Source organism: Columba livia, chromosome 3 (genome assembly GCF_036013475.1).
Source record: "Columba livia isolate bColLiv1 breed racing homer chromosome 3, bColLiv1.pat.W.v2, whole genome shotgun sequence".
Classification (NCBI taxonomy): Eukaryota; Metazoa; Chordata; class Aves; order Columbiformes; family Columbidae; genus Columba; species Columba livia.
In genome coordinates, this window is record NC_088604.1 from 32706659 (window position 1) to 32721984 (window position 15326).

The 15326-nt window shown below is 37.8% G+C and overlaps 1 protein-coding gene across 1 annotated transcript in view; it reads left to right on the forward strand.

Annotated features, from left to right (window-relative positions):
- The window catches only part of CD109 (CD109 molecule), a 79077-nt gene that overhangs the window by 19745 nt on the left and 44006 nt on the right, over positions 1–15326 (forward strand). Inside the window, exons 4-10 of the mRNA XM_065056313.1 lie at positions 879–1109; positions 1252–1377; positions 9708–9747; positions 10346–10430; positions 12389–12485; positions 13576–13711; positions 14589–14698. Of these exons, the coding sequence (XP_064912385.1) occupies positions 879–1109; positions 1252–1377; positions 9708–9747; positions 10346–10430; positions 12389–12485; positions 13576–13711; positions 14589–14698 (825 nt within the window). The remainder of the gene's footprint in view (positions 1–878; positions 1110–1251; positions 1378–9707; positions 9748–10345; positions 10431–12388; positions 12486–13575; positions 13712–14588; positions 14699–15326) is intronic.

Genomic DNA, 15326 nt, shown 5'->3' on the forward strand with positions numbered 1-15326 from the left:
CTAACTCCCACCTAACTTTAAGAAATGAACTGATGCATCTGGACTACGAACTCTAGATTTCCTGTGTCCACTGGAGAGATAAGGAGAGAGACCTGTGCGTGGTTATTCTGACCTTACATGGTCTGAATTTCCTTGCCAGTGATGTCTGTCTGTGTTTACTGCCAGCGCTGAAGGAGCCTTCAATGTCTATTCTGAATAAGTTAACCATATAAAATGTCTCTTCCTTTATTCCTTATATATTTTGGGAAGAATAATTATTTTACTTTCTATCTGAGTCACAATATATGCTGTAATTACAAATCATTAAACTGAAACAAGACAAAATCAGTGAGGTTTCTACTGAAAAACTGTACCTCACCTCATGAGATCTTCATTGTGAATTTGATTTTGCTACCCCATAGGACACAAACCTGAAGCTTGTAAAAAGAAGTACAAGGTTTCCTTACTCATCTTGCCTGCATAAAGCTTCTTCAGCTCTTATATTTTTGGAAAATTCATTACCAAAAATTGATGAAGTCAGAAAAAAATTAGCCCCCAAAATCAAACCCAATAAATTTCTAAATAATTGTGAAGGAGAAAGCACAATGTGTGTGTGTGTGAGAGTCTATGAATGATGTATGAATCCATATATACTTACATTGTTGAAAACCTGATTGCTACTGAAAGTTAGATGCAAATATGTTGAAAAGGTGCTTCTGCTAACACATTTTTTGGTAATTGTTGAAATAACAGTTTAAAGCCCTAAAATCCTCTTTCTCTTTTTCAGAATTTACTTAAGTAGACAAGTTCAGGAATATGTCAGATCTTGATGTCAAATGTTTTTGGAATATCTTCAAGAATATTTTGGATAGTTAACAGAATCACTATTTTATTTTCAGCTGCCTTTGAACAGTGCTTCTGGGAATTACGAATTACTGGTAGAAGGCCACGCTGATGGCTGGCGCATCTTCTCCAACCGTACCAGCTTGATGTACATGTCAAAGAGCATCTCCGTATTCATCCAGACTGATAAATCTATGTATAAACCAGGACAAGATGTGATGTTTAGGGTTGTCACCGTCTATCCTGATCTCAAACCTTACAAAGCGTCTCTGAATATATATATCCGAGTAAGTATCCACAGGAACCTAGCTATACAGTGCAATTTGTCATATATTCCAGCTTTATGTGACAAAGAAAGATTGTATGTGTTGCTGCCTAAATCTTGCTATTTAGCATTGCATTTAACATGCAGCCTGACTTTTCTCCTAGGACCCTCGGAAGAAATTGATTCAGCAGTGGTTGATGGAGGAGGGTGATTTGGGCATAGTTTCCAAAAAGTTTCAGTTGTCAATGAACCCGCCACTAGGAGACTGGTCCATAGAGGTGGAAGTGAATGTGAGTATTAATGTTGCAAAATCATAGACATATTTCATTTCTCCTGATAGATGTGAATACAGTTGTGTTTACTTTGGTGAAGCAAACCCAGAAATAAGCATGGACCATGAGAAGAGGAAATCTTTCCCTCTTGGCAAACTCAAGATATTATGCAAACCACACAAGATTTTCACTAGTATATGGTTTTGTAAGAAAATACATATATATTAAAAAAAAAATATATGTATATATATACATTATACAAAGGTCTATGTTTTGATTCTAAAATACAAATGTTATTTAAAAAGTGAGGGTTTTAAAATATTTATATAAAAGAATGATTTTATGGGGTACTATTTTTTTTTAAGTGAAATGCTTCTATGTTTATTTTGTAAGTGAATATACAGAAATTTATTGTTTTCTGTCACTGTCTCAAGGGGTGTGGAATCAAAGACTGTCTACTTACAAATCTCTGCCCGATTTTAGGGGTGTTTCAGCAATTCAGCAAAGTAGAAAGGATGAATAGTAAAGCAGAACTATTGCAAAACAAAACTAGTATGATCTAGTTTACATGTTGCTATTGGTAATAGTTCTATCAGTCTAGTCCTCTAAGCTGTACACTCCTCATACGCCATGGAATATGTTGCAAAAATAGCTGGAGGTGTAGCTGTTGAAAACTCTGTGTGTCAGGTTTATTCAGCCTGCTTTAAATGTCTGTAATTTGGGAACTGCATTTCCGACTTGGCTTGCCATGGCTGTTCAGAGACATTTAGCAAGTACAAACAGGACCGCTTAATGTTTCCTAATAAAGGAGATGGTGGGGTAGAAAGCAGAAAATCTCATGTGAGCATGTATTAATTGGGACTAATATTTACCAGTCCTGGTTACACACTTGATGGATTTCTATAGGCTGAGGTAGGTGAGGGTGGTTCTCCATTGAGTGTCAGGACTGGATTTTCTGAACACGTTCTTATGTGGGTGTGGAGTCGTTACAGTTGACTTTGATGGGAAAAATGTTTTAAGTTGTTCCTGCCCTTGTTCCTGTGCTCAGCCACTCCTTCCCATCCTTGCACTGCTCTTCAAAAGCTTCCCAGTCATGTTGAGGCAGCTGTAGTAAAGCTGAGATCTAAAGCACACCGGGGAAGTGACCCAAATTGAAAAACATCTCTCATCTCTGTGTTTTTCTTTGCCTAATCCACCCCAGCTCACTGAGCTGGTTAACAGCACAGCCTCACTCACAGCTGCATAGGCACTTTTCAGAATGTGAGAAGTGTGGCTCGGGCATGGGAACAAAGGCTGGTGACAGTGGGGGCTCCTTCAACAGCTCTCTTGCCAGTGGAAAAAGTGTTTGTGAAATTTTGCTTGCGCTTTCTGTGGAGTGTGGAGTAATCCTTGCATCAGGAGGACACTGCTGAGGGAACTGCAGCAGCTGTTTTCAGGATCTGAATATGAGTGCCCATCCCTCCTGAAATAAAACCAAATAGAAAAGGAAAAAGATAATTGTAAAATTAAAAGAAAAATGCATTAGATTCATCTGGGCTAATGAAACAGCTGTGAGAAAACAGACAAGTGAAGTGAAATGTTAGTGGACCACGGATGATGGTATCCTGAGTTTTAGCTCTCCAGTATGAACTACAGAAGGTTAATGAGAATGGAAAACATATGACAGGGTGGGACTGTCTCTCAAGTCATGAGTAACAGGGAGAAGACAAATAAGGAACATTTAATTCACTGTCTCTTCCAATGCGTAGGTACAGGGCACTATGTGAAGGAGGTAAAGAGCAATTTCAAAACAATTAGAACAGCACAGCTGAACTGTAGATCACAGCACCGGTAGGAGTTGTGAATACGGAAAACTCAGGTGGGATCAAAAGAGTCTGAATAAATTCACAGAAACACAGCCCATTAAGAACCACAAAATGGAAACCGCGAGGCTCAGGCTGGCATGGTGCCGCTGCTGGCTGCCCTGGACTATGCAAGTCTCCAGCTCTTGAACCTTGGCTGCTGCCAGAGGCTGGACGTTGGCCTTTGTGTTACATCTACCAGGGTGCACTTTCCTAGGTTGTCCTTATCCTGTTTTATTAAGAACATCTGATTTTCTTTACCATTGTATATTTTAATGCTTAGGGTTTTAGCATTGAGTGTGACATTGAGTGCAGTGTTTGAGATTCTTCGTAGAGCTCTAAATGCTTCAGTGGCATGAATATCCAGTGGTGGGATAAGTCCCACCACACTTGGGTATCTTTCTCTATTCACCATTGTTAAAGGAGACAGTTCAAGGTGGAAAGTACTGCAAAATGCTTTTGGTACATTTAGCAAAATGCTCTCTTAGCAAAAGGTAAACTTGGACGGAACAGAAGTGAGATAATATTTTTTCACTGACAGAGGAAATTGTTAAGCAACACTGCATTTAATAAGTAGAAAAAAGGAGAACTGGGAGATAGATATGAATATAAATGAAAGTCTGAACTCTTGCATATTTGTAGGAACTCTAAAGTGCCCAAGGAAAACTTAATTGTTAATAAAAGTATGAAAGAGTTTTTAAAGTTTGCTAGGAACAAAAGAAAACCCAGCAGTGGCAGAGCCCAGTGACATGAGGAAACTGTAACTATGTGGCAGAGATGGAAGCATTTAATCGGGGTGATGGTTCTGTGTGGTTAGGTGAATCTCAGTGTGGGGAGACCAGCAGAATATAAATGTCCTTAAAAGAAAAGAGTGAGGTAACATGGGAAACTCCAGACCTGTCATCTGGCATGAGAAAAAAAAAATTACAAAGTTGATTTGGGATTCCACTGATAAAGAATTAAATTCTTGAAGGCTATTATGGATTGGGTTAATAAGGTAGATTTACTGTTTTAACAGATTTTTATAAAGGCTTTTCATTGTGCAAAATCCTAATGAAAAACAGCAATGTGAAGTCTGTCAAAGAAGAATGGATTGATTTTTGGGCAATCAGTACTCACACAGGGTGTTTCTAGTATAATGACAGAGCCTGAGGGTGGAGCTGGGGAAGAAAGCTCCATGATGAGAGACTGCAGAAATCCTGTCTGTTGACTGTATATCAAAGGATCAAATGAATCCCTGGGTTTATTGATTACAGTCTGTGACTGCTGTTACAGGTTTTAACAGGCTTTTTGTCTAGCGGAGAAAGGCATAGTATGAATCAAGTAATAGAAATTGAAGCCAAATAAATTCTCTTTAGCATATATGTTTCTTTCATCAATGAGACTCTTAATCACTGGAACCAAAAAAACAAAAAGAAAAGAAGTGAGGGCTTCTCTGTTACTCAGTGTTCTAGCACTAGGAATGGTTGCCTTCTTGGAAGATACATTAAGATAATGCAGGTTGCTGGAGTAGCTGAATACTTGAGTGACCAAACCTGGTATAAAAACAGGTCAGGCTAGATGATTGCTTCTGTCATTGAACTCCTTGAATTGAAAATTAAAATAGAGGAGAAAAAGAACAGTATATAATATATATATACATGTACAGATATATATAACAGTTGTAGGTGTTGGAATCCAGAAAAACATGGCTATTCTTTCCATTCTTATCCTGTGGGATTAAAGCAGCAACCCCAAGCCCCACACATAGAAGCCTTTGTCGTTTACTTTCAGACTCCTTTTCCTCCATCATTCATACCTTCTCTGCTTTAATTTTCAAATTCTGCACTGAAAGAAATATGCATTATTAATGCAGCATGTGCCTGCAAAGCATCTTACACTGGATAAGGCTATCATGTGCAGAATATATTTCATAAGTATTGCAGTATTCAGGTTGTTATACTAGGTCTATCTATTGGGTTATCTGACAGTCAGTTATTTTTGATGGCATATCATACTGTTGGATTAATGAAACCTGCAAGAAACATTTCAGAATAAAGGAAAAGAACTTTCCTGATGGGAACTCTCTTTGATTCTCGTGGTTACAAGGGAGCTTACGCCCTGAAGTACAGGTCATTTGGGATGGGATTCAGTTCAAGGTTTAAGATACGTGGGTGTCTCTATGTAGGTGGTATGGTGGAGATTTAGTTGGTGTTCAGTAAAAGGTAGTGAGTGACCTGCATGACCCTGAGTGGATATTCCAAGCTATTGTATGGATATTCCTCACTGTTCTGCAGTCCAAGGCAGGTACAGTTTTTTTCTGTGGTATATATGAAGTTGCATAGATTCATCAGTCCCTTTCTTATAATAGAGGTCACTGAGAACTTGGATTTATTGCTAAGAAATACTTAGTATAATGTCTGGCATTTTTAACAGATATGCCCACCATCTTCAGTTGGCAAACCCAGACTGATCTCCATGTGACTTAGCTATCCTGATGTCACGACCTGAGCTTTCTAGTTAAATAGTCTCAGTCTTTCTATCTCAGGTTTCCCTCTTGTCCTTAAAGAGTGTTGTTAAGTCAGTAAATAACATTTCCCTTCTAGTGGTTACAGATCAGTCCCCAAGTGCACTGAGTTCAGACTCCTGGAAGTACTGCCTCTGAATCCTGTTTTAAATCAGCTTCTGGCTGCTTGCTGCTGTTACACATCCTGTAGTACTTTTTAATGAGAGTTCAGGTGTTAGTACAGCTGTTCCAAGAAAACTCAAGACAGAATAATTACAGTCTGGTTCCCAAGTCTCCACCTTGTATTTTAGTTGGATGTCTTATATTTCCTGTTGTGGATCTTGCTGCTGAAACACATTTGGTTGCTGAGTTAGTAGCAGTCATCTCTGACCAGAAGTTGTTCCTAGTTATAAGGCATTTTGTCATCTAATTTATGGAAGTTGTTGTTTGGAAATTTATAATAAAATGTTGAAGAGTAGTAACATTTCACGTGCAAGAAGGACTTTCTAAACTATTTTTGAAGAGTGTTATAGTTTTTTTAAAAGCTTCAGCTATAAAGCAACTTTCAAAATCAACTGGGGTTGATTATATACTTTGTAATTTGAAATTTTTAACTGGATGTTACAGTGTATCCACAGTTAATTCTGTGATTTTGTGCTGCTAGGTCAGCTACATACAGATTTCACATTTGATCCCTTGAGTTTGAGGTTATATAATTACTTAAAAAAAAAATCACCCTCCTCCAAAATCTACATAAAACCTGTGGGAATGGCTGTGTATTCAGTAGTCTGCAAATGAGCACTGGCATTCAATCAGGATCTGATAGTGTTAATACTGGTGACATTGGTGGGATTCTGCTTAGTTTCTGGAGACTGTACTGGTGGATTTCAACAGTTTGGGAAGTCATACAGAATTTTGTTTTGGAGTTTGTTTCCTGCATGTGAAAATAAGACACGAAAGTGATCATGAAATGCTTCTGTCAGTTCTGTCTGGATAAAAATCTATTTAATTTATGTGCAAAGCGGAAGTGGAGGAGTGTTTCTGACAGGGGCTGTGCGATGGTGCCGTAGCCACGGGAGTACAGCTGGTGTCAGCACTGCGCTTTTCGGGGCAGAGCCCTGAGACCACACCCGGAGTCTTTCCTGATGCTATAACGATGCTATAACTGGTGACGCACGTAAGTGTCGGAAACAAATAAGAAAATAGATCTAGACCAGATTCATTTCAGGGAATTTCAATTGTCAAAGAAGACAAAAAAATTTTGGGAGAACAACTCCTGCGATCTCAGCTGTTGGATTAGACCCAGATGACTTCAAACAGGAGTGGTTCCTCACAGCAGAGCAAAATCTGGACTGTAGTTTTTAGTGATTCTTAGATGTCAGTGTCCACAGCATCTAAGGCTCAACTGCAGAATATGGTCTCAGAATACTTATATGGATCTCTTTTTGGCACTGTTTTCTTAATACTCTGGGCAATGTGCACAGAATGTAATAGGTGTTTTGCAGTTTAAGAAATACTGATTTAGAGCAAAAGGCTAATAGTCTGGAATTGTGAGTTTGTTTAAGAAGCAGGAGAAGGTATGGAAGATAAAAACGGTACTAGAATAAAGCAGTGCTTGAAACAAGTGGAATAGGCATGGTGTTGTTTTCCTGTCTTAAATAACAACCCAAAACTCCCTTGGGTTGTATATGTAACTAACTCCCTGTCTCAAAAGCCACCACTCCTGGAAACTGGTTTAACAACTTGCATTCCAAAATATTGGAACAATATTTGCCAGAGAGACAGCCCTGCCCTGAGGAACTAAGATGATATGGAGTGTTTGAAGTGCTGTTACTTGTCCTATTTCAAACCAGTTTGGCTGAAAAGTGTGTGTTAGTAGAAAATCTAGTTTGGTGTTCAAATCATCAAGATGACCTAGTAGGGTCTGTTCCTTTCCCTGCACTGTGAAGTACAGCTTGGTTTCTGTCATAAAGTTTGTCTTTTTAGCGAAGGTGCATTGCAGCCAAGAGTGCTAGTCTCACTTTAATCTCTGTTTTCTACTTCTTATAGTTAGTTCTCTTAGCCATCCCTGCCTGCCCCCCCCCCTTTTTTTTTTTGACTTCTAAGGTGATATGAAACAAATCTCATTTTCAAGGGAGATGCTTTTTCATCCTGCCAGCTGCAGTAACATTCTGTTCATGGTTTGCTTAATGACAAGGTTGACATATATATGCTTGACATTGGAAATTAAAGATGTACAGAGAACGAGACATTGATAAATTCCCTATAGGTCATTTTCTAAGATACCTGTTCCTAAGATTACCTGATGGTAATCTGCTGGTGGACTGCATGTCCGTGCTGTAGCATTTTGTTGTAAGGATTATGATCTGCATAAATGTTGTGAAAACAGCAGATTCTGTATGTGTCTTTTCAAACCTAGGAATGTATTTTGGTCATAAGTGACTTAATAATGAAATTGGTAGCAATCTCATTTTTACTTTGATAGAATTATTCTGCTAGTAGAAGTGTGAATATAGAAGTATAAGGGGATTGGTCTGAGATGCCTTGTTTGCAAAGTTGTTGATCAGGTAAGAGAGATCAGTTATAATTGTTTCCAGCTTGGATCCGGATCCTAGGGTTTTTGCACAGTAGTTGTCAGTTTTTCATCTCTTGCCACAGATGCTTATTCCCATCTGACATGTCCTGATGCTGCCTGACAATTGGTTATTCACATTCAGTCTCCTTGCCCCACATTTCAAACCATGTTCACCAAGATACTCCAGCACTTCGATAACTTCAGTGATGTCGCTGTTCTCAGGAATAATCAATGCAATCAGACTACTGAGGTCCACATCAACATAACCTCATCATGCAACCTCAGCAGCAGCTGGTGATATTAACCTTTCAAAATAGCCACCTCCTAGTGACAGAGTGTTGGTTTTCTTGATCTTTCCCCTCTTTCCCAGAAGACTTGAGAGAAGAGGCAAAATAAGCTTTCAAAAGGAGCCTCTCCCTTCCTGCCTTTTGGAAAGTAGAGACTCCTTTGGTTTCTCAGCCCATTCTTCCAGCCCAGTTGAGCTCAGATTTTCCTCTTGGAAAATCATTGCTCCCATGTAATCCCTGTGTCAAACAGATTAACTGAGATTCAGAGCTCCAGTTTAGGCACTGCTGGTAAATCACCTCATGCCATTTCGCTGCTGATGGCTGCTTTTTGTATAATACTGAAAAAACCACATGGAACAAGGGTAATAAGTCTGCAAATAAATGACGTACGTGCTTGGTCAGAATCATAGAGTCATTTAGGTTGGAAAAGACCTTTGAGATCATCAAGTGCAACCATAAACCTAACACTGCCAAGTCCACCACTAAACCATGTCCCTAAGCACCACGTCTACAAGTCTTTTAAATACCTTCAGGGATGGTGACTCAACCACTTCCCTGGGCAGCCTCTTCCAGTGCCTTTCAGTGAAGAATTTTTTTGTAATATCCAATTTAAACCTCCCCTGGTGAAACTTAAATTACTCATGCTTTAGCAAAAAGAACAATCGAGTAAGACAACAGAAAGCAAAATTTACGTGGCAGACTACCATGACTTTTTTGGTCAATTGTCATTGTACTGAAGAACAAAAATAGCTGCTGCAGTTTTAATATTTAAAGAGTGAAGAAAAACTTCAGAATTAATTTCCCGATTGTGTGCCACATATGGCCTGATGTACCACATCTCAAAGATATGCCAGAATATGCTTTCAGATACCCTCCTGAAATCAGTGAAATCAGGAAATATGTGAAAAATATGTGAAAAAATTTAGAAAATTAAGAAAATAGAAGAGAACACGAGTAACAATGTATTGTATCATTGTTTATTTCTTCTGTTGTTTTTTAACTAACAAATAAACAAGATCGGAAGATATAACCCGAGAGTATCTCTGCTGAGGTAAGTATGCACTTGAATATGAGTGAGATTTGGCCTGGAAGGAATGTTAAACTTGCTCACCTAACCACAATTGTATGTATTTTCTCATATGATTTTTTTTTTTCAATAGGGTCAAGTTCATTATCAAAGATTTAAAGTGATGGAATATGGTAAGTGTTACTTTAGTAGTGACCAAAATTAGTAGTTGATTCTCCGTTAATTTAGACTATCTTCCCTTGGCTATCATGAACCTTTTGAATAGTCACAGAAAGAGAGTCTGAGACTGACTCTTTGTCCTGGGAAAAACATCGTCTTATCAGCTACCCTGTTGTTAGTTTTAATGCCCTATTACTGTAGTGTCTGGATATCATGCAATCTTTAAAGTACTTGTCCTAAGCCTGTGAGATGCAGTTATTGTCTCTGTTTTTCCAGGACCACACAGGTAATGTGTTTGTCTCAAAATATCTGTATAATGTCTGATAATGAAGCTTGCTGATGATTCTGTAAAGGCAGAATAAGCTAGACATTATATATTTCAGCCTTACAAGCTTGTGTGCAGGCTGCTCTTATGGTGCTTGTTGTTCTCCTTTCAAGAAAAAGTCTTACTCTGGGGCAGGCATAGGGTTGGGTTAAAATGTATCTTATCCTATATTCCTTAGGAAACTGTAGTAGTCTTTATCATATTACATGTTCTACCCTTATTACTTAAAAAAGAAAGTAATATTATTTCTTGTGTGAATTTAATGCTTTCTGTATTTTTTGTTTTAGTTTTACCAAAATTTGATGTTACAATAACAACGCCATTATACTACTCTTTGAGAGAGGAAGAAGTAACTGGTGTTGTCACTGCAAAGTAAGTAAATCATTGATACCATTGTCACCCTTACTCATAAGAAAATTACTCTGCGTCTCTAAGTGTCAAAGTGGAAATATATTGAGAATGCTAAAAAAGTGACTTCTAATCAAAATTACCTGGTTAGCATCCATTTCTACTTACTGGATTTTGTTGTAACAGATTTTGTTGATTTTCAGACTTCTAGTTAGATTTTTGGTGTGGTAAAGGTATTTCTAGACGATAGCCAAGACATTTTTAGCTACCATTTAACTACTACCATTTCCTGAGTCTTTTGCTTAACGTGTGTATTTTGAGGCATTTTCTTGTTCTTATGGCTCTTTTATGGTGCTTTCCAACTTATCACATCAAGGTCTGCATATAGTGTAGCTATATTTTATTAGGCTATCTTATACTGGAAAATCGTGCAACCTTCTATGTGCATCCTTCTTGATCCAATTTATCCACATTGTGGATTTGAAGTCTACGTTACTTTTGCCTATCAACATATATAAGCCTGTAAATGTGTGAAGAATTAAAAACTCTTGAGAAATTCACAAGGGACTTCACTGTAAACTATTGTATAAATAATATTTTATTTTCCAGCTAAACATATATCTAGACAAAAAAATCAGTATGCATTAATCTCAAACTGAAATTAATTTTATTTTGGAAGATGGGAGCCAGATAGAGCTATGTAATAGATCCATTTGAGAAGACCTGAAATAAAAGGTCTTTTGTGGGTTATTTAATGCCATAAAATACATACCTTCTAAATAAGAACTCTATTTATAAATGAAATGCAGAAATGATTGTTTACAACCTATTTAAATGAAATGTTTGGACTTTTGAGAAAAAACTTACTTTCCTAGAGGCAACGCAACCTGATATTATAAACCATGTATGTTTCTCATAAGAGGCAACTTTTAAAAAATGTTTTCCTGATTTTTTTCCCCATTCTGCTTTTGGAATCCATTATATGCCAATGTGAATTTGGTTTCCTGAGTCGTTTTGGTCTTCCACAGAGTACTTGTCTCCTTCATCAGGTGTACTCATAAGGTATTTGAAAGTGTACCTGTCTGCTGCAATAAATCCAGACTTGAATACCAGTGAATTGTCTGAGATTGAATCCCAGCAGTGCCATAGTTTTACTGATACGTCATAATTATTTATAGAAGATTACCTCATTCCTGGTGATTGTTTTTACAGGCATAATCCCTCTGTATATGAAGAGTTTATATGTCACTTACATTTGTAGATATCATAAAACCCTTCTCATTTTCATCTGTGGAGTATTATTAGGTTAAGTTGAGGGATGCTACCCAATGGCAGTATCATTTCAAGGTTAATAGGTGCTTATTACTGTAATTAGGTCTGCTTGGAAAGGCTGAGTTCAGGTGGAAGACAGTGTTGTCAGAGTTCTTCCTGTAACTATGCTATTTGATTATTCTTTCTCTCTGCTTTTCAGCTTTGATATTTCTTAAGTGGCTGCCAATCAAAACCACAATGATTTAAAGTACTTAAAGTAATGACATCTGAATGTATTAGTACTGATGGACTAGAATGATATTGGATTTGTGCTACCCATGCCCCTGCCTTTCTCTGTCTGATTTGGATAATGTCATGGTTTCTTTTATATTTTCTTTTATATATAACTCAGAAACATTCTATTGAATAACTTACTTCTAGATTAGCTTAATATAATTTTCCTACATTGTACAGCCCATAGTAAAAGGTTTATAGAGCTCGTGTGCAGGAAAGAGCAGCATTGAATATCTTCTCCGGGTTTTGAGCTTCTGACTTCAGTATCGATAAACTGGTCTCAGTATTGAAAATTCTGTGTTTCGAAGTACAAATGTGTTCTAACCATGTTTGAGGCCAGGGAAAAATATTTTAGTAGAAGCTTTTGCTTCGAGAGCTCTTCAGGAGCCCAAGCCCTGGAGGTGGTGCGTGGTTTGACTTTGATTGATGTGTTTCAGGTACATGTATGGAAAACCAGTAAAGGGAACTGTAACCGTCACTTGCCTTTCTGTCTCTTACTGGACAAACAAGAAAAATATAACAACAACAATGGAGGTGAGTTTTCTGTTAGCAGTTTGTAGTGATGTAGGCTTTAAGCCTATGTCTTCTTTTGTAGATTCAATATGCCTGGGACCGTTCCCAAGTGCTGAGTTCAGCTGGCATGGTCTATGGAGTGACTTGCATGAATAGTGTTAAAATGTCTTTAATTTCCAGAAAAAAGTGTCTACATTCAGGCTGCTTGTTTGGAATGACACTTGGCCACTGTGGTCCCTTGAACTGTGCCTGGAAGTTATTTTGGAGAGTGCTAGTTGGGCCAGGTAGAAAAACTTCCCAGGAGCCGCTGTAGCAGTGTAGGTGATGGAGGAGCCATGGCCAGGAGCGTTCCCCAGCCCCATGTGTGTCCTGCACACTCAGCTCTGTGTTACAAGGCCAGAGAAGACCATGGCAATTGTCTAGGTGGAGGTCTAGCATGGTAGAGACCAAAGCATTTTGCCTGCTAATTGCCTGTAATTACATTGCAGTTACTCTACTAAGTGTAACCTGGAGCCTGAAATTTAAAAAGGCATGCAGTTGTGATCTGAAGACTTAAAAGTGGTGACAGATTCATGGCATCCTTTTGCAAAATCAAACATTTTACTTCTGAGCTGTGGACTATGTTTTAAACAGGTTCAAGTTCTGCTAAATGATGTGCATGTTGTTTTCTGTTGGCTGACTTGAGCAGTTGGCTGATTTCAGTGCCTTCAGCAGCACTTGGCCTACAGAAATGCTGAGCTCAGGGATGTTGGGTAGGATGTACCCCTCTCCTCAGACAGGCACCTGCTTATTGTACTTCTCTGTAAAGTACCACTGCTCTGGCCATGTAGAACTGGATGATTCTAGATATTAGAAAAAATACCCAAACAACCAAAAGTAACTTTTTCCATAAGGCATTGTTGACTCTAAAAAGTAATGAACTTCTACTGGGTTTAATAAAAATAGTTACCAAAAGCAAAAAAAAAAGTTCAGCGTTCATAATTTTCTGGTGTTGACACTCCAGAACTTGTATGTGGAGAGAGCTAGAATACTTAACCACAAATAAGCTGTTGTAGATGTAAAGGTATCCTTGGCTTTACTGGCTCAACATTTTCTTTTTTCTACATTGCAGATAAATGGATCTGTGAATGTAACCTGTAACAAGCTTATGTTGCAAAACTTGAACGCTGATCAGTCGTGGCACCAAGGTGACAGCGATTACACAGAGCCAATAGAAATTATCGCAGTAGTAACCGAGTCGCTTACAGGTATGTGGATGTGTGATGTCTTTGGAGAGAAATCCAAAGAGTAGGTGGTCATGGAAGAGCTTACTGCTATGTGGAAGGGCTTGGAGCACTAGAAAATTATCATGTGCCGATGGCAGTGCAAACCATCTACATGCAAATATATTATCTGAAAAAATATATTATCTGAACTATTGCTTGCCTAGGTATTAAATGGTTTAACTAGCTGCTAACTCAGTTGAATACAGTTCTGCGCTAAATGATTTATTAAATACCAAATAACTGTGTTCAGGTGGGGACCTGAAGTCAATAACTGATCACTTTTGATGGAAAGAGCAGGCATAAAGATTTGCTAGCATTAGCTTGAGTCTTACAAACATAAATTTAATTCTAAACTTACCCTGTTTGTTTTTAAACCACAAAGGAGTTCTGTGGCCCCTTGTTGTCTGCTCTCTACCCTCTTCTAGATTGGCTGATTTTCAGACTGAACCTTCTTGTGAGTTTGTGTTCTGCTGCACCTTGCATATTTAGAAAAAATTTATTTGTACAAAATTTCTGCCTGTCCCAGAAACTAGGTTGCATTACAGACTTTTTGTAGAAACCTCGTCAAGATGAAGTTGGCTGATTTGGGATTCATAAGTTCCTTCCTTGTGTCATTCTGACATAGTCTGTGTGGAGTACAGCACTATGTGGTATGGCTTATTTTGTGTTGTGGAGGACAGTACCAGTATGTACAGTACCTTTGTACTAATCTGGAAGGATGAAGAGTGATAGAAGTGGAAATGGTGAAAAACATGATAGAATGATTTAAAAATCATGAACAGTAAATAGTATTGCTGCTAAAGGAATAAAAAATGTGTGTTAAAAGCATGTTGTCTAAACATATACAATTATTCAACAGGAGTCTCCCAAAATTCAAGTACCATCATATTTCCAAAGCAAAGTGACTATTTTATTGAGTTTTTGGACTATTCTAGAGTTATAAAGCCTTCTCTGAACTTCATAGCTACTGTAAGTTCTTTTGTTTTATTATGATCCGTGCATAAACACATGTGACTTCTTCTCCTGTATTTTTGCTTAGATGCCAAAGTTTGTCTTGAATTTTTAAGTACAATTTACAGATTTGTTTTCAAATTACGTTTTTTCATGATACATATTGGCAAATACTAAACCTAGAGGCGTTTGCTCTAGAAAATGATGAAAGTGGCAGGGAATGCTGTCATGTTGGCAGGGTACATTTAAATATAGTTTGTCAGCATTCTTATGGAAGAGGAATCTTTTCATTTTCTACCTGATTGTTTTCCATTAGGTCACATCCCTCCTAATAAAGTTTGTGTATGGAAGTGTGTATACATATATGCACAAATATATATTTGAATGCATATATATATAAAATTAAGCAGCTGTTACAAAATTCAGTAAAACTTATCAAACCGTATCAATCTCAAGTGAAACAGTCTTTTCTGCCTTCTGTCCTGTGTTTCTCATACCAGCTGCAGTCCTCTCATAGAAGTATTTCACATTCCTCATGCTGTCCGTAGTCTCTCTTCAGTATTTCTACATTTAGCAGAGGTTGCATTTCATTATTGCATTTTGCTTGGAAAGACGAATTGACTTTACAATTCTTGAGCCTTTACTG